This window comes from Oncorhynchus clarkii, chromosome 2, assembly GCF_045791955.1.
Source record: "Oncorhynchus clarkii lewisi isolate Uvic-CL-2024 chromosome 2, UVic_Ocla_1.0, whole genome shotgun sequence".
NCBI classification, from domain to species: domain Eukaryota; kingdom Metazoa; phylum Chordata; class Actinopteri; order Salmoniformes; family Salmonidae; genus Oncorhynchus; species Oncorhynchus clarkii.
The window spans coordinates 38,242,015-38,265,714 of NC_092148.1; the positions used below are offsets into that span (position 1 = coordinate 38,242,015).

General features: G+C 41.0%; 1 protein-coding gene across 1 annotated transcript in view; it reads right to left on the reverse strand.

The window, feature by feature from the left end:
- The window catches only part of LOC139367878 (membrane-associated guanylate kinase, WW and PDZ domain-containing protein 2-like), a 291,127-nt gene that overhangs the window by 87,953 nt on the left and 179,474 nt on the right, over positions 1 to 23,700 (reverse strand). The window contains 2 exon segments of the mRNA XM_071106232.1: positions 761 to 932; positions 1,138 to 1,655. Of these exon segments, the coding sequence (XP_070962333.1) occupies positions 761 to 932; positions 1,138 to 1,655 (690 nt within the window).

The following is a 23,700-nucleotide window of genomic DNA, read 5'->3' on the forward strand; positions in this document are numbered from 1 at the left end:
TATACACTTTTGTAATATTTATGAAATGCATATTGTTAAATTTGGTAACACTTATTTGTTTTTCCTTTGCCTCCAACCCCATTCGATGTGTGGAACGGATGTGGGTGGGGCTAGGTCTACATAAGGGTGCAAATTTCATTTATTTATTTTTTATTCACAAAAGCTCCCAGGAAGGCCGTGAGGCCGATACGTAAGCTTATTAAATATCAGTGATACTATCAAGAGCAGTGTGCGGTTTCCTTTGTCCTTCAACTTGAAGAAACGTTAAAAGTTCTTGAAATTCTCCAGATTGACTGACCTTCATGTCTTAAAGTAATGATGGACTGTCGTTTATCTTTGCTTATTTGAGCCGTTCTTGCCATAATATGGACCGATTGCCTCAAACGCATTAAGAAGGAAAGAAATTTCACAAATGTGACCTGTTTCAGGAAACTAGGCGTACGTTGTAGGTCAGTATTTCACAGGAGAGCTGTTTGAATGTAACCTTAAACTTAACACTTTTTTGGTTACTACATGATTCCATATGTGTTATTTCATAGTTTTGATATCTTCACTATTATTCAACAATGTAGAAAATAGTAAAAAATTAATAAAAACCCTGGAATGAGTAGGTGTGTCCAAATGTTTTGACTGGTACTGTATGTATATATGTATATATGTATATATGTCCCCTCCACTTCTAAAACCAAAGTTGCGCCCCTGGTGAAAAGGGTAATATAGACAGTCAGAGAAAGGCTATTCAAGAGACAAAACGACTTACCTGCCCCTCCTCCTCTCTGTATGAGTAGCGTGGCCTCGGCTCCGACAGAACACTCTTTGAGCAGCTCCACCACACGTCCATGTCCTGCCCCCACAACACCCTGCTGGTTCACCTCCAGGATTAGGTCTCCTTCACTCAGACCCACTCCGCCCTGTACACCCGGCTCCAACACCTGTACAACACAGAACATAGTCAAGTATGAGGATGGAAAAGTAGGAGTGATGACAGACAGACAGGCAGACTGATGAAAGGACAGATGGGCGGACAGAGAGATCAATTGAATACACAAGGCTACATTTACAACATACTGAGAGTAACGAGAGTAACACCCCAAAAAAGTAACACCACACGAGAGTAGCACGAGAGTAACACCCCACCTGTTTGACACACTGCCCAGTGGAGCTGTCGGCGATGGTGAATCCGAACCCCTCTGCCCCCTTCACAATGGTTACGGTCAGCAGCTCTGCCCCCTGGATCACGCCCCCGGCAATCCCTGTCGCCCCCGACGATGCCATGGAGATGTTGTCGTCGTGCGGTGTCATGGCCTGTGCAGACCGGACGGTGGTGGGAGGTAGTGAGGACCCATCAAGGTGGGGTGCCCCTGGCTGTGTTAGAGCCTGGGGAGGGAGCTGGGAGCTCAGGGAGAGGTACTCCAGGTAAGGGTCATAGCTACTGCGCCCATTCATCACCAGGGGTCGGTGTTCCAGACCCATGGGGGTCAGGGAGGCACTGGTGGACGCCCCAATAGAGTCCTCAGGGTCAAATGGTAGGGGGTATCCCCGGCAGAGGACCAGGGTGACGCTCTGGCCGATGGGCACGGACTGAAAGAGTTTGACCACGTCGGCGTGCGTTGTGCCCAGGCAACAGATGTCATTGATGTAGACTATGACGTCACCTGAAAGGGGAGGAAGCAGAGATCTTGTTCAGTAGTCATCAAACGGAAGAAGAGGGTCTGAATCAGGGAGGACATGTCAAATAAGAATTTAATTTTAATACTTTTTTGCTAAATATTTTAAACATTTTCTATTGCGTTCCTTAAACAACAAGGCCGGGGAGATTGGACAGAGAGGATGTCATACAAACCCAAGGGTAGAATTTGTTTCTGTGTGTGTGTGTGTGTGTGTGTGCAACAGGGTCAGAATGTACAGGCACCCATCAATCACACTACAAAGGTACTGCTATGCCAACCTCGGCATGGTTAACGAACACAAACACACACACACACACACACACACTCCTTTCATTTCCATAATGTAAAAGAGATCCATGTTGAGCTTATGGCTCCTCTCCAGTCAGAATCAAGTCAGAATCAGGGTGACATCACAACCATACACTGAGTGTTCTCAGAACAATCTCAATTCAGGGAATGGACTTTACATGGTGTCAAAAGTGTTCCATTGGGATGCTGGCCCATGTTGAAGCCAATTCTTCCCACAGTTGTCAAGTTGGCTGGATGTCCTTCAGGTTGTGGACCATTGTTGATACCTATGGGAAACTGTGGAGCATGAATTTAACTAGGCAAGTTAGTTAAGAACAAATTATTATTTACGATGTCGGCCTACCCTGGCCAAACCCAGACAACGCTAGGCCAATTGTGTGCCACCTTATGGGACGACCAATCACGGCTAGTTGTGATACAGACTGGAATTGAACCATGGTCTGTAGTGACGCCTCTATCACTGAGATGCAGTGCCTTAGACCGCTGTGCCACTCGGGAGCCCCCCACCAAAAAATGCAGAAAAACCCATCAGCATTGCAGTACTTTTTTTTTTTTTTTGTACCTTTATTTAACTAGGCAAGTCAGTTTTAAGAACAAATTCTTATTTTCAATGACGGCCTTGACACAAACCGGTGCGTCTGGCACCTAATACCCCGTTCAAAAGCACTTGCCTAGTCATCCTCTGAATGGCACACATACACAATCCATGTCTCAATCATCTCAAGGCTTAAAAATCCTTCTTTAACCTGTCTTGTCCCCTTCAGCTACACTGATGGAGTGGATTTAACAAGTGACATACAATAAGGGATCATTGCTTTCCCCTGCATTCACCTTATCTGTCTATGTCATGGAAAGAGACGGTGTTCTTAATGTTTTGTACACTTAGTGTATATGACTAATGCATAATAGGGATGCATAAGCAGGGATTAATATTTTCCCAAAAATCTATCAAGTTTCAATACTGGGAATAATTCATATTTATCCTGAGAGTCCCGGAAATACCGCAAAAACTGGAAGTGCCCATTTAAAGCATTTTAAACCGAAGTATGGTCACTATGCCAGGGTCCCCCCAAAATAAAATGATTGCTGCGCCACTATGTCAAGATTTCACAGCAAGTGAAACTGATATTCGGTAATGACAGACTAGTTTTGATTGCCAGTGACATTGTTGAGAATTGAGAAACAGGCCATTTATTATTTCAGTGCATTTCAGCAGTTAGGCTATCTCAACACAGAACGCACTCAGGATGCACAGAGCACACCATGAGTAAGCTATCGCATTGTTGAATTATTCAAACTTTGTAACGGCAGTCAAGCAAAAGTCAAATGAGCAAAGTTGCTAAGCTTACTATATAACCTCCGATGAACGACAAAATATCTCCTATTTGGCATAATCAAGTTGATAACTATACAGATGGGAGATCATCTCATGAATAACGGGGAGAAAAAGAGAAGAGAGGAAATTGTTTAAATATCAAGGTATCTTAACGTGCACCAACTTTGTTTAAAAAATGTTTTATAGCAGTATTTTGACATGCATAGTTGAGATGTGCTTTGATAATGCAACCTATGGATTACAGAATAAAGTGAGGAATTTGCGTGCGAGACAGGATGTTTTGTTTCATTGGGATGATAGGAAAATAGCCTAGGCTCTATCAATAGATATATAATATACTTGATTCAGGCTACATTATTGCATGCTAAATGTCTCTGATCAGTGATAGATGAGCAAACAAATAAATTAGCTACCCCTTCCACTTGTCGAGCCAGCGATCAATTAACCAAATATGTGACCCACCATCTCTTTTCAGTCTTAAGTTCCAAAATTTGAAATGGTGTTTTTTACATTGGATAAAAGTACAGACTCAGAGCTTCTAAATTGTAGATCATACACTGTAGTTGGAGGGAACATGGGGAAGTAAAGCTGCTTTAAAAGTTCATACATTCATAATCCCATTTAGGATAAAAGGGCATTCAAACATTTTGCTGTGATTTTCACAATTGATTTATTACACATTTCTGGAAAACATACATTTAGAAAAGGAATACTTTTACCAAATTGCCTAAATGGATTCTCTGAACATTATCTCACTAACTTACACCATTAGGCAAACCATTAACAGTTTTAAATGGCCTATTGTTATATAATAAAGATAAACATTCAGATTGAACAGCTACAGTGCTGCTTTTTGCTTATGCCCATTTAGCATTGTAGACCCACTCATATCTTAAAGAATTCACATGGGAACACATGACAGTGGCCATGTGCTAAAGCATGAGGAAGTGCTTAACAAAATAAAGTGTTATATATTATATATATATAAATAATATATATATATATATATAAATAATATATATATATATATTTATATATTTCAACAAGAAAATACTTTATTAACTTATATTGCTAAAGGTAGTAGCCTTAGGAAAAACTTAACACACAAACGCGTAAAGGTAAAAACACTAACTAGACCTAGGCCTATTTCATAATGTCCTTTGAGTATCATTGGTTCAGGTCATGTTATGATATGAACAAAGGAATCTATCCTGAGAGCATGCTGTATTTCTGTCCTACCATGTAATATCCATGGCATTTTATTTAAAAAGTCCTGATCTTCTCTAAAATATATGTTTGCTGGGTTGTTTCGCATCTCTGGGAGGAAGGACGTCAACATTGCACAGCAACTGAAACCTGGATACATCTGAGTGAAAGCTCCTTGGCCACAACACCACCAGGCTCCAGACAATTGAAGCTGTAAAGAAGGAAAGCAATACAGTAAAACCTTGCATACCAGCAATAACATGAATTGATCCCCAAGTTCAAGCAAAAAGCTCAAAGTACAAAGAAAATACCTGAAGTGTTGCTTGTTCACTCTCAATCATCTCCTTGTACTGTTGGCAGGTTAATGCTGGAAGATCAATTCTAGAAAAATAGGTTAAAACATGAATTAATTATTTTCCTATAGCCTGTTGACTGCTACAGCTGTACTAAAATGACCTATACACACTTAACCTGTTTCCAGCCAACAATGGCAATGCAGACACTACAAGGTAGCTAGCAAGATTTAGGAAACATTTAGCTACATAATTACTTGCTGGCTAGATGTAAATGTTATTCATCTAGCTAGCCAGATAGTTGGACATGCAAGAAAATTACCTCGAAATCTATAACCCAATAATCCATCTGTAAAAGATGGCTTGTTGCCGGACGAAGCAAGCCATAACGTTACCTGTATGCAACTGTCTAGCTAGCTATCTATCTAGGTATATAGCTAACAATAACTAGCAATGAAAACAACCTTTTGATACAGTTGAGACAATAACGTTTGCAGATGTAGCTATCTTGGCATTTTAACTGTACACTCTTACCTGTGTATGGATTATGATGATTCACGGCAGACAATCACTTTCAAAATAATTCTTCCCACTCGGCATCAACCAGTCCAGACGGCTTTAGCCACAGAAGACAGAGCTGTGTCGATACCAGCAGCTGTATTCAGGACAACACTGGTATTCGAAAGCTGTAGCTATACTTTGCATCTAATCCATGATGAAAGTATTGGTAAATCGAATGGATCTTTCAAATATCCGTGGAAGCAGAGAGCACCCACACACACAACCACCCACGCACACCCCCACACACAAATGGACACCTCCCTCACAGCAATGCCACAAGTCAAATAGGCCAGATAATCAAGTTAATCAAGTTGTACTAGTCAACATTGACGGTATACAAATGGTATGCATCGTCAAAATAAATGTTTACTTGCAGGTTCCTTCTAAACTGTTCTACAAACAAAATTCCACTTTGACATTATGGGGTATTGTGTGTAAACAAATCAGTCATACAAAATCTCAATTGAATCATTTTTTAATTCAGGCTGTAATACAACAAAATTAGGAAAAGTAAAGGCGGTGTGAATACTTTCTGAAGACAGTGTTGCAGGGCTGTTAGGGCTGTTGCGGTGACTGTATTACCACCACACCGGCAGTCACGAGTCATGGAAGGCAGTCAAATTCCAAGTGACAGTGGCGAAAATATAATCAAATACAACATGAACATGAATTGTCCGCGAAGGGGCTAAACCACCGAAACGCGGCTCGACACCATTAGAGCGAGACCAGCTGCGCTTGGCCCGCGACTGGAAAATGCTAGCTGACATTGGCCGGCAACTTGCTCCGGAGATCGCAACCACCACCCTAAGACCTGACATGGTGCTCTGGTCCCGTTCACTCAAGAAGGTCTTCATCATTGAGCTCACAGTACCCTGGGAGGACTCAGTAGATGAGGCTTATGAGCGAAAGCATCTGCGCTATGCCGATCTAGCTGCCGAAGCACGGCATCATGGCTGGAACACAGAAGTCCGACCAGTGGAGGTGGGCTGCAGAGGTTTTGTGGCAACATCTACAACCAGACTGCTTAGAGACCTTGGAATTAAGGGCCAGAGCCAGCGTTCGGCAATCAAAGCTATATCGGAGGCGGCAGAAGGCAGCAGTCAGTGGCTCTGGATGAAGAGGAAAGACCCCAGCTGGGCCCCGAAGTGAGAGGGCCAGGAGGTATGCGGTCAACAATGCTTGACTCAGGGAGGAGGATGCCCCTGCCATGCATAGACCCATGGGATGTTGGCTATCATCAACAAGGCAACTCCTATGACTAATTGGGAATGGGACGCAAGCGTAGGATTGATCACCCTGTCGCTGGCCGCCTTTGGGGAGGGTGTATAGTGTGAAAGGCCGAAACACCCTAGGAACCAAAGGTACACTACTGATGATGCGCTCCCCAAATTTCACCAGGCTCACTGTTCATTAACTCTTGGAAGTGCTTGCACAAAGGATAGTAACATCTCATCCTGTGTTCTTGGAATCTGAGCGCCCATGAGCTCATGTTGCTCAACATTTCTATAGGCTATGCAATTGCAAGAGAAAACAGAGTGATGGTCTCTATTAAAAAGAGGAGGATCACATCAACTTTCTATTGAGAAGGCCTACTATATTTATTTTGTAACTTTCCTTATACTTCCTCAGGATTGGTGGGTCCCCTGCGGGACGGTTGCGCTAATGTAGGCTAATGCGATTAACATGAGGTTGTAAGCAACAAGAACATTTCCCAGTACATAGACATACAGTGGGGCAAAAAAGTATTTAGTCAGCCACCAATTGTGCAAGTTCCCCCACTTAAAAAGATGAGAGAGGCCTGTAATTTTCACCATAGGTACACTTCAACTATGACAGACAAAATGAGAAAAAAAATCCAGAAAATCACATTGTAGGATTTTTTATGAATTTATTTGCAAATTATGGTGGAAAATATGTATTTGGTCAATAACAAAAGTTTATCTCAATACTTTGTTATATACCCTTTGTTGGCAATGACATAGGTCAAACATTTTCTCTAAGTCTTCACAAGGTTTTCACACACTGTTGCTGGTATTTTGGCCCATTCCTACATGCAGATCTCCTCTAGAGCAGTGATGTTTTGGGGCTGTTGCTGGGCAACACAGACTTTCAACTCCCTCCAAAGATTTTCTATGGGGTTGAGATCTGGAGACTGTCTAGGCCACTCCAGGACCTTAAAATGCTTCTTACGAAGCCACTCCTTCGTTGACCGGGCGGTGTGTTTGGGATCATTGTCATGCTGAAAGACCCAGCCACGTTTCATCTTCAATGCCCTTGCTGATGGAAGGAGGTTTTCACTCAAAATCTCACGATACATGGCCCAATTCATTTTTTCCCTTACACGGATCAGTCGTCCTGGTCCCTTTGCAGAAAAACAGCCCCATGATGTTTCCACCCTCATGCTTCACCCCCAGGTATGGTGTTCTTTGGATGTAACTCAGCATTCTTTGTCCTCCAAACACGACGAGTTGAGTTTTTACCAAAAACTTATATTTTGATTTCATCTGATCATATGACATGCTCCCAATCTTCTTCTGGATCATCCAAATGCTCTCTAGCAAACTTCAGACGGGCCTGGACATGTACTGGCTTAAGCAGGGGGACACGTCTGGCACTGCAGGAATTGAGTCCCTGGCGGCGTAGTGTGTTACTGATGTTAGGCTTTGTTACTTTGGTCCCAGCTCTCTGCAGGTCATTCGCTAGGTCCCCCCGTGTGGTTCTAGGATTTTTGCTCACCGTTCTTGTGATCATTTTGACCCCACGGGGTGAGATCTTGCGTGGAGTCCCAGATCGAGGGAGGTTATCAGTGGTCTTGTATGTCTTCCATTTCCTAATAATTGCTACCACAGTTGATTTCTTCAAACCAAGCTGCCTACCTATTGCAGATTCAGTCTTCCCAACCTGGTGCAGGTCTACAATTTTGTTTCTGGTGTCCTTTGACAGCTCTTTAGTCTTGGCCATAGTGGAGTTTGGAGTGTGACTGTTTGAGGTTGTGGACAGGTGTTTTTTATACCTATAATACCTTAACCTCTCTGATCTCCCAAACCCGGATCCGGTATCGTGACTACAGCCTCAAGCTCATTACCATAACGCAACGTTAACTATTCATGAAAATCGCAAATGAAATGAAATAAATATGCCATCTCGCAAGCTTAGCCTTTTGTAAACAACACTGTCATCTCAGATTTTCAAAATATGCTTCTCAACCATAGGAAAACAATAATTTGTGTAAAAGTAGCTAGCTAGCGTAGCATTTAGCGTTAGCATCCAGCACGCAACATTTCAACAAAAACATAAAAGCCTTCAAATAAAATCATTTACCTTTGAAGAACTTCTGATGTTTTCAATGAGGATACTCTCAGTTAGATGGCAGATGCTCAGTTTTTCCAAAAAGATTCTTTGTGTATTAGAAATAGCTCCGTTTTATACATCACATTTGGCTACCAAAAAAAAACGAAAATTCAGTCCTCAAAACGCGAACTTTTTTCCAAATTAACTCCATAATATCGACTGAAAACATGGCAAACGTTGTTTAGAATCAATCATCAAGGTGTTTTTCACATATCTCTTCATTGATATATCGTTCTTGGACACATGGTTTCTCCCCTATATCAAATGGAAAAGTACAAGCAGCTGGCAATTGCGCACCGAATTCCACGCAGGACACCAGGCGGACACTTGGAAAATGTAGTCTCTTATGGTCAATCTTCCAATGATATGCCTACAAATACGTCACAATGCTGCTAAGACCTTGGGCGAACGACAGAAAGTGTAGGCTCATTCCTTGCGCAATCACAGCCATATAAGGAGACAATGGAAAACAGAGCTTCAGAAATTCTGCTAATTTCCTGGTTGATGCATCATCTTGGTTTCGCCTGTAGAATGAGTTCTGGGGCACTTACAGACAAAATCTTTGCAGATTCTGAAACTTCAGAGTGTTTTCTTTCCAAAACGGTCAAGAATATGCATAGTCGAGCATCTTTTCGTGACAAAATATCGCGCTTAAAACGGGAACGTTTTTTATCCAAAAATGAAATAGCGCCCCTAGAGATCTAACAGGTTAAGTTCAAACAGGTGCCACAAACATTGTTTGTTTGTAGGTGACCAAATACTTATTTTCCACCATAATTTGCAAATAAATTCATAAAAAATCCTACAATGTCATTTTCTGATTTTTTTTCTCATTTTGTCTGTCATAGTTGATGTGTATCTATGATGAAAATTACTGGCCTCTCTCATCTTTTTAAGTGGGAGAACTTGCACAATTGGTGGCTGACTAAATACTTTTTTGCCCCACTCTATCTGATATTGGCAGAAAGCTTAAATTATTGTTAATCTAACTGTCCAATTTATAGTAGCTATTAGAGTGAAGGAATACCATACCATTGTTTGAGGAGAGGGCACAGTTTTTAAATCGGACACTGTGGTGGGATTAACAAGAAATGTATCTTTAAAATGTTGTGAAATACTTCTATATTTGAGGAATTTTAATTATGGGATTTCTGTTGTTTTGAATTTGGCGCCCTGCACTTTCACTGGCTGTTGTCATGTCATTCCCGTTAGCGGGATCTCAGCCCTAAGAGTAAACAAATTAGGCACATTTGGGCAGTCTTGATACAAATTTTGAACAGAAATGCAATGGTTCATTGGATCGGTCTAAAACTTTGCACATACATTGCTGCCATCTAGAGGCCCATATTTAAATGGCACTTGGGCTGGAATAATATATATTTGCCCTTTCTTTTGCATTTAAAAGATGATAATGCAAAAAACGGTTGTTTTTTTCTTTGTATTATATTTTACCAGATCTAATGTGATATATTATCCTACATTCCTTTCACATTTCCACAAACTTCACAGTGTTTCCATTCAAATGGTACCAATAACTGGTTCCAAGAAAATTGTGCACTCTCATCAAACAATATCATGCTATTCTTTCATTGTATTAGCTACTGTAAATTGGATGAACATGAAGTTAAGATTTTTGCCAATATCAGATATGTCTATGTCCTGGGACATTTTCTTGTTACTTACAACCTCATGCTAATCACATTAGCCTACATTAGTTCAACCGTCAAGTGGAAGGGACATCGATCCTGAAGAAGTTTTCAAAACATTTACAACAGGAGTATAGCCTATCTGGCTTGCATGTATTTGTATTTATTATGGATCCCTTTTCCTGGTGTCCAGCAAAATTACACACAATGTGTGTGAATGTGTATGCATGTGTCTGTGCCTATGTTTCTGTTGCTTCATAGCCCCCGCTGTTCCATAAGGTGTATTTTTATCTGTTTCTTAAATCTAAATGTACTGCTTGCATCAGTTACTTGATGTGGAATAGAGTTCCATGTAGTCATGGCTCTCTGTAGTACTGTGTGCCTCTCTTAGTCTGTTCTGGACCAGGGGACAGTGAAGAGACCTCTTGTGGCATGTCTTGTGGGGTATGCATGGGAGTCCGAGCTGTGCGCCAGTAGTTCAAACAGACAGCTCTGTGCATTCATCATGTCAATAGCTCACATAAATACAAGTGGTGATAAAGTCAATCTCTGCTCCACTTTGAGCCAAGAGAGAAGTCCCTTTTTATGGTACCTGATCACAAGACTGAACAGTTGTCCAGGTGCGACAAAAATAGGGCCCAGATAAATAATGTAGGACATGCCTTATTTATAGTGCTGTTGAGAAGGTAGTTTAGCGCTTTATTATGGACAGACTTCTCCCCATTTTAGTAACTGCTGTATCAATAGGTTTTGACCATGAACGTTTACAATCCAGGGTTACTCCAAGGAGTTTAGTCATCTCAACTTGCTCAATTTCCACATTATTTATTACAGGATTCCGTTGAGGTTTAGGGTTTAGTGAATGTTTTGTCCCAAATACAATGCATTTAGTTTTAGAAATATTTAGGACTAACATATTCCTTGCCACACACTCTGAAACTAACTGCAGCTCTTTGTTAAGTGTTAGTCATTTCAGTCGCTGGGGTAGCTGACATGTATAGTGTTGAGTCATCCGCATACATAGAGACACTGGCTTTACTCAAAGTTAGTAAAGATTGAAAAAAGTAAGGGGCCTAGACAGCTGCCCTGGGGAATTTCTGATACTACCTGGATTATGTTGGAGAGGCTTAACAGAACACAGAGGGTGTTCTTTAATGTAACTCTTTATCCACAATACAGCAGGGGGTGTAAAGCCATAACACATGTTTTTCCAGCAGCACACTATGGTTGATAACGTCAAAAGCTGCACTGAAAGTATAAGAAAACAGCCCCCACAATAATTTTATAAATTTCTCTCAGCCAATCATCAGTCATTTGTGTAAGTGTTGTGCTTGTCGAATGTCCTTCCCTATAAGAAAGGTGAAAGTTTGTTGTCAATTTGTTTATGTTAAAATCGCATTCTATCTGGTCCAACACAATTTTTTCAAACGTTTACTGAGGGTTGGAAACAGGCTGATTGGTGGGCTATTATGGTCTCCCAAGTGCCACAGTGCTAGACACGTCACTACAGACCCGTTTTTTTTCCCGGGCTGTATAATAAGCGGCCTTGATCGGGAGACCCATAGGGCGCGCACAATTAGCCCAGCATCGTCCGGGTTAGTGGAGAGTTTGGCTGGGTTAAATAGAGGTTAAAAATATATGTACACTGCTCAAAAAAATAAAGGGAACACTAAAATAACACATCCTAGATCTGAATGAATGAAATATTCTTATTAAATACTTTTTTCTTCACATAGTTGAATGTGCTGACAACAAAATCACACAAAAATTATCAATGGAAATCAAATTTATCAACCCATGGAGGTCTGGATTTGGAGTCACACTCAAAATTAAAGTGGAAAACCACACTACAGGCTGATCCAACTTTGATGTAATGTCCTTAAAACAAGTCAAAATGAGGCTCAGTAGTGTGTGTGGCCTCCACGTGCCTGTATGACCTCCCTACAAGGCCTGGGCATGCTCCTGATGAGGTGGCGGATGGTCTCCTGAGGGATCTCCTTCCAGACCTGGACTAAAGCATCCGCCAACTCCTGGACAGTCTGTGGTGCAACTTGGTGGTGGATGGAGCGAGACATGATGTCCCAGATGTGCTCAATTGGATTCAGGTCTGGGGAATGGGCGGGCCAGTCCATAGAATCAATGCCTTCCTCTTGCAGGAACTGCTGACATTCTCCAGCCACATGAGGTCTAGCATTGTCTTGCATTAGGAGGAACCCAGGGCCAACCTCACAAGCAGGTTGGCCCAGCACAAGAGGTCTGAGGATCTCATCTCGGTACCTAATGGCAGTCAGGCTACCTCTGGCGAGCACATGGAGGGCTGTGCGGCTCCCCAAAGAAATGCCACCCCACACCATGACTGACCCACCGCCAAACCAGTCATGCTGGAGGATGTTGCAGGCAGCAGAACGTTCTCCACGGCGTCTCCAGACTCTGTCACGTCTGTCACGTGCTCAGTGTGAACCTGCTTTCATCTGTGATGAGCACAGGGCGCCAGTGGCGAATTTACCAATCTTGGTGTTCTCTGGCAAATGCCAAACGTCCTGCACGGTGTTGGGCTGTAAGCACTACCCCCACCTGTGGACGTCGGGCCCTCATACCACCCTCATGGAGTCTGTTTCTGACCGTTTGAGCAGACACATGCACATTTGTGGCCTGCTGGAGGTCATTTTGCAGGGCTCTGGCAGTGCTCCTCCTTGCACAAAGGCGGAGGTAGCGGTCCTGCTGCTGGGTTGTTGCCCTCCTACGGCCTCCTCCACATCTCCTGATGTACTGGCCTGTCTCCTGGTAGCGCCTCCATGCCCTGGACACTACGCTGACAGACACAGCAAACCTTCTTGCCACAGCTCGCATTGATGTGCCATCCTGGATGAGCTGCACTACCTGAGCCTCCTGTGTGGGTTGTAGACTCCGTCTCATGCTACCACTAGAGTGAAACAACCGCCAGCATTCAAAAGTGACCAAAACATCAGCCAGGAAGCACAGGAACTGAGAAGTGGTCTGTGGTCTCCACCTGCTGAACCACTCCTTTATTGGGGGTGTCTTGCCGTTTGCCTATAATTTCCACCTGTTGTCTATTCCATTTGCACAACAGCATGTGAAATGTATTGTCAATCAGTGTTGCTTCCTAAGTGGACAGTTTGATTTCACAGAAGTGTGATTGACTTGGAGTTACATTGTGTTGTTTAAGTGTTCCCTTTATTTTTTGAGCAGTGTATATATATTTTAGCCAGTAAAGGTGGCTTTACTATTCTTAGGTAACGGAATGACTTTTGCTTCACACCAAGCCTGGGGGCACACACTTTATAGTAGGCTTAAATTGAATATATGGCAAATAGAAGTGGCAATATCGTCTGCTATTATCCTCAGTAATTTTCCATCCAAGTTGTCAGACCTCGGTGGTTTGTCATTGTTGATAGACAAGTATTTCACCTCCACCACACTCACTTTACGGAATTAAAAATTACAATGCTTGTCTTTCATAATTTGGTCAGATATAATTTTATGTATAGTGTCAGCCTTTGTTGCTGGCATGTCAAGTTCTCTAATCTTGCCAATGAAAAAAATCATGAAAGTTGTTATCAGTGGGTTTTTTGATGAATGAGCTATCTGATTCAATGAATGTTGGAGGTAAGTTTGACTTTTTTATTTTTTTTATTTTATTTTATTTTTTACAAATTTTGATTTAATTAAGGTGCTCCAAAGCTTTTTACTATCATTCTTCGTCATTTATCTTAGTTTCATACTATAGTTTCTTAATCTTTTTATTAGGATTAGTCACATGATTTCTCAATTTTCAAGATGTTTGCCAATCGATTGTGCAACCAGACTTATTTGCCATTCCTTCCGTTTCATCCCTCTCCACCATACAATTTTTAAATTCCTCATCAATCCAGTAATTTTCTTAATGGGTGCATGCTTATTAGTAACTGGAATAAGCAATTTCATAAATGTGTCAAGTGCAGCATATGTTTGCTCCTTATTATACACTACGGACCAACATATATTCTTTACATCAACAACATAGGAATCACTACAAAACTTATTGTATGACCTCTTATACACTATATTAGGCCCAGCCTTTGGAACATTGGTTTACCTAGATATGGATACTATATTGTGATCTCTACATCTGATGGATCTGGGTACTGATTTCAAGCAAATTTCTGCAGCATTAGTAAAGTTGTGATCAATACATGCTGATGAATTCATTCCTGTGCTGTTTGTAACTATCCTGGTTGGTTGACTGATAACCTGAACCAGGTTGCAAGCACTGGTTACAGTTCAAAGCTTTTCTTGAGTGGTCAGCTTGTTGAAAGCCAGTCAATATTGAAATCACCCAGGAGATATATCTCTCTGTTGATATCTGTTACAGATACAGGTATCCTGTGTGTGTATTTTCTTTCCTTCTGCCCTATTCACAGGTGCCGCCAATCAGTCACCAATCAGTCGCTAATCTGAAGACACACCTGCTCCTTTTCCCTTACCCAATCACATCCCCTTTCCCTTGTTTTAAAAGCATCCCAATTAGTTTTCTCTGGAGAGCTCTCTTTTGTTTTTGCAACCACATGTCACGTTGTCTGTTAACATGTGAGTATTGCTTTGTTATGGTGTTTGTTTGACGATGGGAAAAGGGGGTACCAAGAAAAGTCGCCCATGAGCATACACTACCCATAGGTAAATATTGTCTAAAGGACATTAGTTAGAACTGGGTGGACCATCCACTGGGTTGTCCATTACTGTGTGTTTAAAAAAATAAACCCTGAGTGTTTGTTTGTAAATAAGTTGTACGCTTTCACTGTTATAATTTGCATGAGTTATGTTACGGGTCTCGTTTCCATCCCCCCCTAGACTGCAGGGCCAAAGAGATTCGTAACTATCACATACATTATCAAGCATTCACACAGGTTATCCAGATACTGACTGTTAGCACTGGTGGTTTATAGCAGCTTCCCACCAGAATGGGCTTTAGGTGAGGCAGATTAATCTGTAGCCAAATTACTTCAATATTACTGAACATGAGATCCTCTAATCTTTACAGGAATGTTTTTCTGAAAATAAACAGCAACAGCTCCACCATTGGCATTACTATGTTTTCTGAAAATGTTATAACCTTGTATTGCTACCACTTTATCAACAGTATTATAAGTGAGTTTCAGAGAGTCAGAATATGAATGTCATCTGTTACAAGCAAATTATTTTTCATCAAACCTTTTTGTCTTAAGCTGCATATGTTAACGTGGGCTATTTTGAGCACTTCTTCTGGGATGCTTGCATAGTTTTCATTGCATTACTGGGACGTTTAGCAGAAGTAGATATGCTCATGTTATTTATGTTAGTGCAGGGTGATGCACACAGTGGACTTCCTCCTAGGGTATACCGCCTCAGTGCTAACAGTATACATCTGGTTCATAGGCACATAAAACAGCTGTAGGATCAGCAGAGGCATTCAGGGCAGCTAGAGGGACAAATTAGGTTACTTTGTGTCTACCAACGCCCCTGGTGTGCACTTGCTGAAGAATTATGACAACTCTGCATCACAATGGTAGGGATTAGCTGGGCTTGGGTCAATGATAAGTCATTGTCTCAATGCAGCCTTATGCTGTGAAAGGATCCAGGAAACCCAAATGATTTGGGTGGATCCCATCCTCATAAAACATGTTTTGTTTTCAAAAGGTATTGAAATTGTCAACAAAAGTTACACCCATTGAGCTTGCATTAATCACGTAGCCAGTTGTAAAGAAAACCCTGCTAGTGTTCAATGCCACGATTCAGAGAGGGCACTTGGCCAGATACGATGGTTATTTTGTTGGTGTCTAGCAATCAGCTCTTAAATCCAGTTTCAACTGTTTAGAGCTGCCCTTAAATGTCGTTAAAACCCATATGGACTACGATATAATCGATTTCCATGTCTTGACATAGAACATTTGGGTGCAGCCTAGTAATGTAATTTACTCAAGCTCCGGGAGAGGACATTGTTTTTGCACCAGGAACAGTATTTCTTACCATGGAGCTGCCCAAAATCAAGCTTCACAGGATTCGGAGAACCCTTTATGGATGGGCGAGAGGCAGGATAACTTGAGCCCGTTGCTCCTGGTGCAGGCCTCTGACAGATGGAAAAGCCCCGCTCGATCGAGAGCAGGGACAGATTTCCAATGTCAACTTCAAAATTGTAGAAGTAGGCACTGTAGCTCCAGTGACCAAAGGTGCATCAAGATCAGGCTCCAGGACTGTGAAACTATTTGTTTGTATCCTCTCTGGGTTTCTCGTTAGGAGTGTAGACTGCTTTGCGGAAGGCCGCTGTCTACGGCTTCCATGGCTTGTGGGATGCGACCAACGTTGATTGCCTTGCTCCTCTTGCTGTGCTCCTTTGACTCCGCTATCAGATGGGGGAGCTCTGTGCAAAATGGGCCAGTGAGATAACTACAGACGACAAGGCAGAGATGCGTCCAACGAGCGTGAACACCGTCCAGCCACAGGCGTAGAAAATGTAAACATTCTACTCTGCGTTTCCCCCAGTTTCTTACGTAGGCTGGCGATCAAGGAAGCCACCTCAAGCTTATAACCCTTGCATTGGAACTCTGAGTGATCCGGTTTGTGCTGAAACAAAGCTTAGTAGATACAGCTCCTGCAGCGTTGGAACCGTTAATTTATTTCTCCAGACAAAGAGGGCTCCATTGCAAAACTCATCTGGTAACAACTTCGTTAGCTTGATGGCTAGCAGTTTAGCGTCCCTGTCAAGCAGGCTTCAACCTGAGAATGAACCACAGGAAAAGCGTCCCCGATGACGTATTTTTTTCCCATACCCCTGTTTCGAGACAGGTGCATGATAATGGGTTAATTCTAAATCAAAATAAATGTCACACACATACTATTTAGTGTTTGTAAAGACAAGATTAAATCAAGAATATTCTGATGGATGACAATATTAGCCTGCCACTGAAATATATATAGTATATATATATATATCCAGCTTAAGGCAAGAAACAATTCCTTTTCGAATCATACTCTCACCTCGTGTAGCCAAGCCTATAGGCCTATACAATGCATTCGTAAAGTATTCAGATCCCTTAACTTTTTCCACATTTTGTTACATTAGCCTTATTCAAAAATGTATGAAATTAAACATGTTTCTCATCAATCTACACACAATACCTCAATGACAAAGCAAAAACAGTTATAGCTTTTTTATTTTAGCAAATCTGTAAAAACAGATACCTGATTTATATAAATATTCAGACCCTTTGCTATGAGACTCGAAATTGAGCTCAGGTGCATCCTGTTTCCATTGATCATCCTTGAGATGTTTCTACAACTTGATTAGAGTCCATCTGTTGTAAATTCAATTGATTGGACATGACTTGGAAAGGCACAAACCTGTCTATATAAGGTCCCACAGTTCACAGTGCATGTCAGAGCAAAAACTAAGCCATGAGGTCGAAGGAATTGTCCGTAGAGATCCGAGACAGGTTTGTGTCGAGGCACAGATCTGGGGAAGGGTACCAACACATTTATTTAGCATTGAAGGTCCAAGAACACAGTGGCCCCATCATTCTTTAAATGGAAGAAGTTTGGAACCACCAAGATTCTTCCTAGAGCTGGCCGCCCGGCCAAACTGAGCAATCGGGGGAGAATGGCCTTGGTCTCACTAAAGTCTGAGATTTCCGAGTTTCCAGTCCACAATCAAAAGCTACGGTAGATATAACGTGATTTGATGTCATTTTATCAGTGGCCAATGACCTTGAGCCTTCTTGGATGGGCACTTCTAATGTAACTCTATGGCAGCACCCAAGGGGCTTGAATTTTCGAGCTCTCCCTGTAGATTTTGCAGTGAGGTAGTGTCCTCATGAGTAACAGAACGCTGAGCCAATCACAGCGCAACTAGAGAACATTACCAACCCCTACGCTCCGTATTTTCTGCTGGCTGCCCCACCACCATAGAAAGCACTGAGCGAGGCTGAAACGCCAGTATTTTGGAGCTGCCTTACTCAAGAAAGCAAAAAAGAGAGTGTGTATGCTTCTTTATTAACACAATGATATTAATTTATTTGTTACATTGTTTGCAAACTTGTGACATGTATTAATGCCAAAATAACATGCAAAACATGCAAAATATGTAAATAATTTAATAATAATAACCAGTCCTGATGGGTCACCTCAACACAGAATAACCTCATGTGCGCACGCCCTCAAATTGTTTGGGGAAAGTATCCTTTCAATTTTTACTTAGTTTTGTTAAATTGTATTCTATATACTATAATGCCACGGAATTCTAACAATCTTGTCTGCTAAATTAACTAGCGTAGCCCACAGCCATATGGCATAGGCAGATCAGTACCATACCTTAAGGGAACATTTTGACATTTGCCATATGGTTAGTGAGAAAGTCCACATTGCAAATGGACGGTCCCTTACTAGACGTCCGACAACGTTTCTAAAATTCGTGGACGGCGGCAGGCCGTGCAGCAGGGCCAGATCTTCCAGGAAGTCATCAAACTAAGTCTCTCGGACATTCGGTTTCCGGTTTATATAAAATTCTAATTTTGGTCATTTTTCCGTTGTCCCGGTAAATCCCACAAGAGGGCGAATGGAATCATATTACAAATGTACAAAACATCACCAACATGACCTTATCTCGTAAACGGAAAAGACTTCGAAGACAACTTGGTGAGCATAGGTTTGGCATAATGGGCAGTTGGCCCCGAACAAGATGGCGTCCAGGCCTCAACGTTTTTTGAGTTATGGCCATTTTTCTGGGATTAAAGGTCAAAAGAAAATAGAGCAATTTTTCCGCTTCACGTCAAAGTTAATGAACCTTCGGTGTCAATAAAAAAAAAAAAAGAACCAGCCATTTATCTATCGTAATTTAACGTATAGACTTAACTCAGGATTCTGTAAAAGCATAATGCAATGAGGATATGTTTACTTTTAGCTTCTTGTGCACCTGGAAGTGCCATAATTGGTGTCACAGGGGCTGTTTCGAAAGGTTAAAGTCAGATCATTCCAAAACTTCATGTGTGAGATTAGGCAACACTCATGAACTGTAAATCAGTCATGTCTCCCATAAAATATCCAAGAAAAACTCACACGCAGCTTGGACAGAGGGACACAGTGTGGTGCGTAGAGACAGACAGAGCCTGCAATAGTTAACTTTGTTCGAACTATGAAAGAACCGTCAGATTTAGAGTTCTGAAACTTTAGAAACCTGTTCAAGAGCTCAGGTCGATAGTGCGTGGTGAGTTATGTGGCTCTAGAAGGTTCTCGGACCGAGAAACAGCCTCGTACATTTGCAATGACTTCAATTCATTTTGACCATTACAAAAATAACGACATTTAGAAAAGTCCCAGAGTCGCAAGACTAGGTCCATTGAAACCGGCTCGGCCCATAGACGGACCCCAACGTTTCTGTCCGATAGCTCATTCAAGGACCCCGTAGCAAGGCATGGAAAAAAGTGGATTTTCAGCACCAATTAAGGTCTTGCTCGGGCACCGAATTACCTATTGAGCCGAAACTTGGGATTCAGGGTCACCTCAGCTTGGCCTACATATAATGTCAGAACTGGACCCGCAGCTAGAACATAACTTAGTGTTTTACGTTTCTATTATGGTTTGAACAGAAGGCGCTGTGAATTTTGAGCCAGCTCCGAAATATGTGATAGTTGGCATCTAAACGAGTTGGAAAAAGCGGGTGTGGTGTCAGTTTGTATCAGTTTGGTGTCAAAATTATATCTAATTGAATGATGAACGGTGACTTGCTGGCTGACTTTTCTCCATTTGCAATATGTTTAAACAGTGAGGTACCATCACCAAAATGACATTCTGAAATCAACACCAACGAGAGATGGAGAGAAACCACTATCACTGCCCGGCCATCCCGAGTTCATCAGGCCAGTCAATTTTGCATTTCTGCAGGATTTTTGAGCATGACATTCGTGATGGTAAATGACCATTGAAACATACTGCAAATGCACAGCAGTACACCTGGTGATTTGAACGGGTTACCAGGAGCACATTTTTAAAATGGTTTTTAATGCCATTATGGGGTAGCAAGTGGTCCACGGTTGGGAAGGGAGCACCCCCCACCCGTGCCCATCCAAAGGCAGTATAAATGCCTTTTGGACATGGTTCACTGACTTTTGAGTTTGTAAACCGACTTCCATTGATCGTACATGGCAAATGGACATAACATCCTGATTTGGCACTTTCAAATCTTTCATATTGCATTTGGACATGATAGGTTTTTGAAAAAAAAATTCAAATTTTCGACTTGACTTCCTATGAAATCATATTGCAAATGGACAAAACATATAAGTAAAAAAAACAATGTTTCAAATGATTATAAAATGACTAAAGTATGTTGATACAGTTCTTATACATGTGTAATTGACACAAATTGAAAGAATTTCGGAAAAAAACCCAGAAAGCACTTTTTTAAGGGGGTAATAAGTTTTTCAAATATTTTGCTATTTTTGACTTTTGACGTCCCATGAAATCATAGTGCAAATGGACAAAACATATGCCTTATATACAAGTTAAAAAATAATAATAGTAATGATAATAACATTTGACAAAGTATATTCATACAGTTCTTACACGTGTAATTGACAAAAAAAATGGAAAAATTTCGAAAAACGGTCCAGAAAGCACTTTAAGGGGGTGATACGTTTTTTATTTATTTTATTGTACTCTTGGGTCTTGACTTGTCTTACATTTGCAATATGAAAAATCACAGTGGAGCGCACTCGCCATCTGTTGGATTTTTGGAGTGTTACACTTGGCATTTGCAATCAACTTTGAATGAAACAACGCCGATTATAGTGGTATTGGACACCGTGTATATGATTTGTCAATGACTTCCCATTCATTTTTGTTCATTTCAGGGGGGTGTTCCCTTACCAACATAAGGACAACTCTGAGTATTCTTCATTTGTTTCTTAGACCTGTCTAAAATAAACAATGGATTTACTTTGAAGGTGTAGGTTATATGACATGGATATATTATACTTTTAACCTTTCTCGGACCGGGGGCAGTATTGAGTAGTTTGGATGAATAAGGTGCCCTATGTAAACTGCCTGTTACTCAGGCCCAGAAGCTAGAATATGCACGGTAGTATTGGATAGAAAACACTATCCAATACTACCATGTTTCCAAAACTGTTAAAATAATGTCTGTTGATAACAGAACTGATATGGCAGGTGAAAACCTGAGGAAATAGCATTTCCTGGATGGATTTATTTTGAAATGGCTGTTTTTCCATTGAAAGCCTTTCCACCATACAAATACTTATGACCCACTTCACGATCCCTATGGCTTCCATTACATGTGGCCAGTATTTAGGCATTGTTTCAGGCTTTTACTCTGGAAAATGAGGGAGAAACAACATTTTCAATGAGAGGACAGTGGACATTTCCAGAGATGTTTCCTGCACATGACCGGGAGCACGCCTCTCTTGTTTTTCCTTTTCTTTTCTTTTGATCGATTATTTATGACAGAAACAACCAGAGGATTGATTATAAACATTGTTTGACATGTTTCTACTAACTTAAGGTACTTTTTTGATTTTTCGTTTGCCTGTGATCGCGCTTTATGCCAATGGATTACTGAACAAAACGCACCAACAAAACCGAGGTTTTTGGACATAAAGAGGGACTTTATCGAACAAAACAAAACATTTATTGTGTAACATGGAGTCTTGTGAGTGCAACCATATGAAGATCAAAGGTAAGTGATCAATTGTATTGCCATTTCTGACTTTTGTTACTCCTCTACTTTGCTGGCTACTGTTTAATGTTTTGTGTGTTGGGTGCTGTCCTCAGATAATCGCATAGTATGCTTTCACCGTAAAGTATTTTTGAAATCTGCGGAACACCTATCCCTAATAGGTTTTAACAACAGGATGTTCCAATGGTCTGCATCAGTGGCTTGTATCCTATGTTTGGAAGCCAGGAGATGCTAAAGGTGTTTATGTTAATTAATGGTAAATGACAATCACGGCTGACAACATTTTGTGACCGGCACAGCCCTAGTCTTGGTTGGATAAATCTTTGAAGATATTCCAATCATTATTCTGGAAACAATCCTTCAGCACTAATCGCAGCCAGAGATGGTGTGTGTGTCTGTTTGTGCATGTTGGTGTGTTTTATTTTGGCAATGTCAAATAGAGGAGACAGCAATCACAAGACAGTGAAATTAGTTCAGAACACTTAAACACAGCACACACAAGGTGTCCTCAGATTACATGGTTTGCTAATTTTATCTATTTTACAAGTTGATTAGGAACACATTGTTTTTAAACAATCTACTTATAAAAAGTCAATGTAGCTTAAATATTCAAGTTAGCTGGACTTCAAATTGGGAAATTGTTGACCTAACATGGAATACTCCACTAACGCAATGATCTTTGCTCAATGCGAGTTGATTTTGAAAAACAATGGAGTGAACGGGGAAATATTTAAATCAGCCTTTGCAACACAAATAGCTGAGTTGATCACAAGAGTGTTTAGTTTGCTGAGCTCTGCAACTTAAAATACTGTGTTGGCTTAAATACATGAATATTTTACCCAGTGTGCCTTTCAGCAAGTTGTATTTTACTTTAATTTATAGCCATTTTACTTGACAGGGACCAGTTTAGAACCAAGACATTTATTTCATGAAGGAAATAGGATGCATCAGATATATAAAAAAATGTGGGTGGATTTGTTCTAAGATTATTTTACATATCGGGTCTGGTTAGTCTGAACAGATTTGAAAGAACAATGTCTGGTCCATTAATTGGATCAGGACTCAAACTGGAAAGGAGCCACATTGGACTAGGGCTTTGGCGGTCATGATATTTTGTCAGTCGGTGATTGTCATTTAAATAGCTGCCGTTCTCAAGATAATTGACCGTTAATTAACAAACACGTTTAGCATCTCGACCTTCCATGCATAGTCTACAAGCCACTGATGTGGATCTTTGGAACATCTACATTCTTAATATATTTAATATAGCCTATGTCATCACAATAAATACATTTAAATTCATTTTAGGTAGGTCTAAAGAAACATTATGATTAAAAAAATTTAAAAAATGTATATCCTATTTCAGAAGAACAGAATAGCATATTCTGAGTCGTCCTTATGTTAGGCCCTGATCTGTCTATGCCAAATGGCTGTGAGTCACACTAGTTAATTTAGAGGGCAAGATTTGCTTCTAATTTCCATGGCATTATTTTATAGTAGGAACAATACAATTGAACATAGCTGAATAAAATAGAAAGGATATTTTTTGAGCGAGTGCGAACATATGGCTATTCTGTGAGCGGTTAAAAAAGAAACGGGTACTCCTATA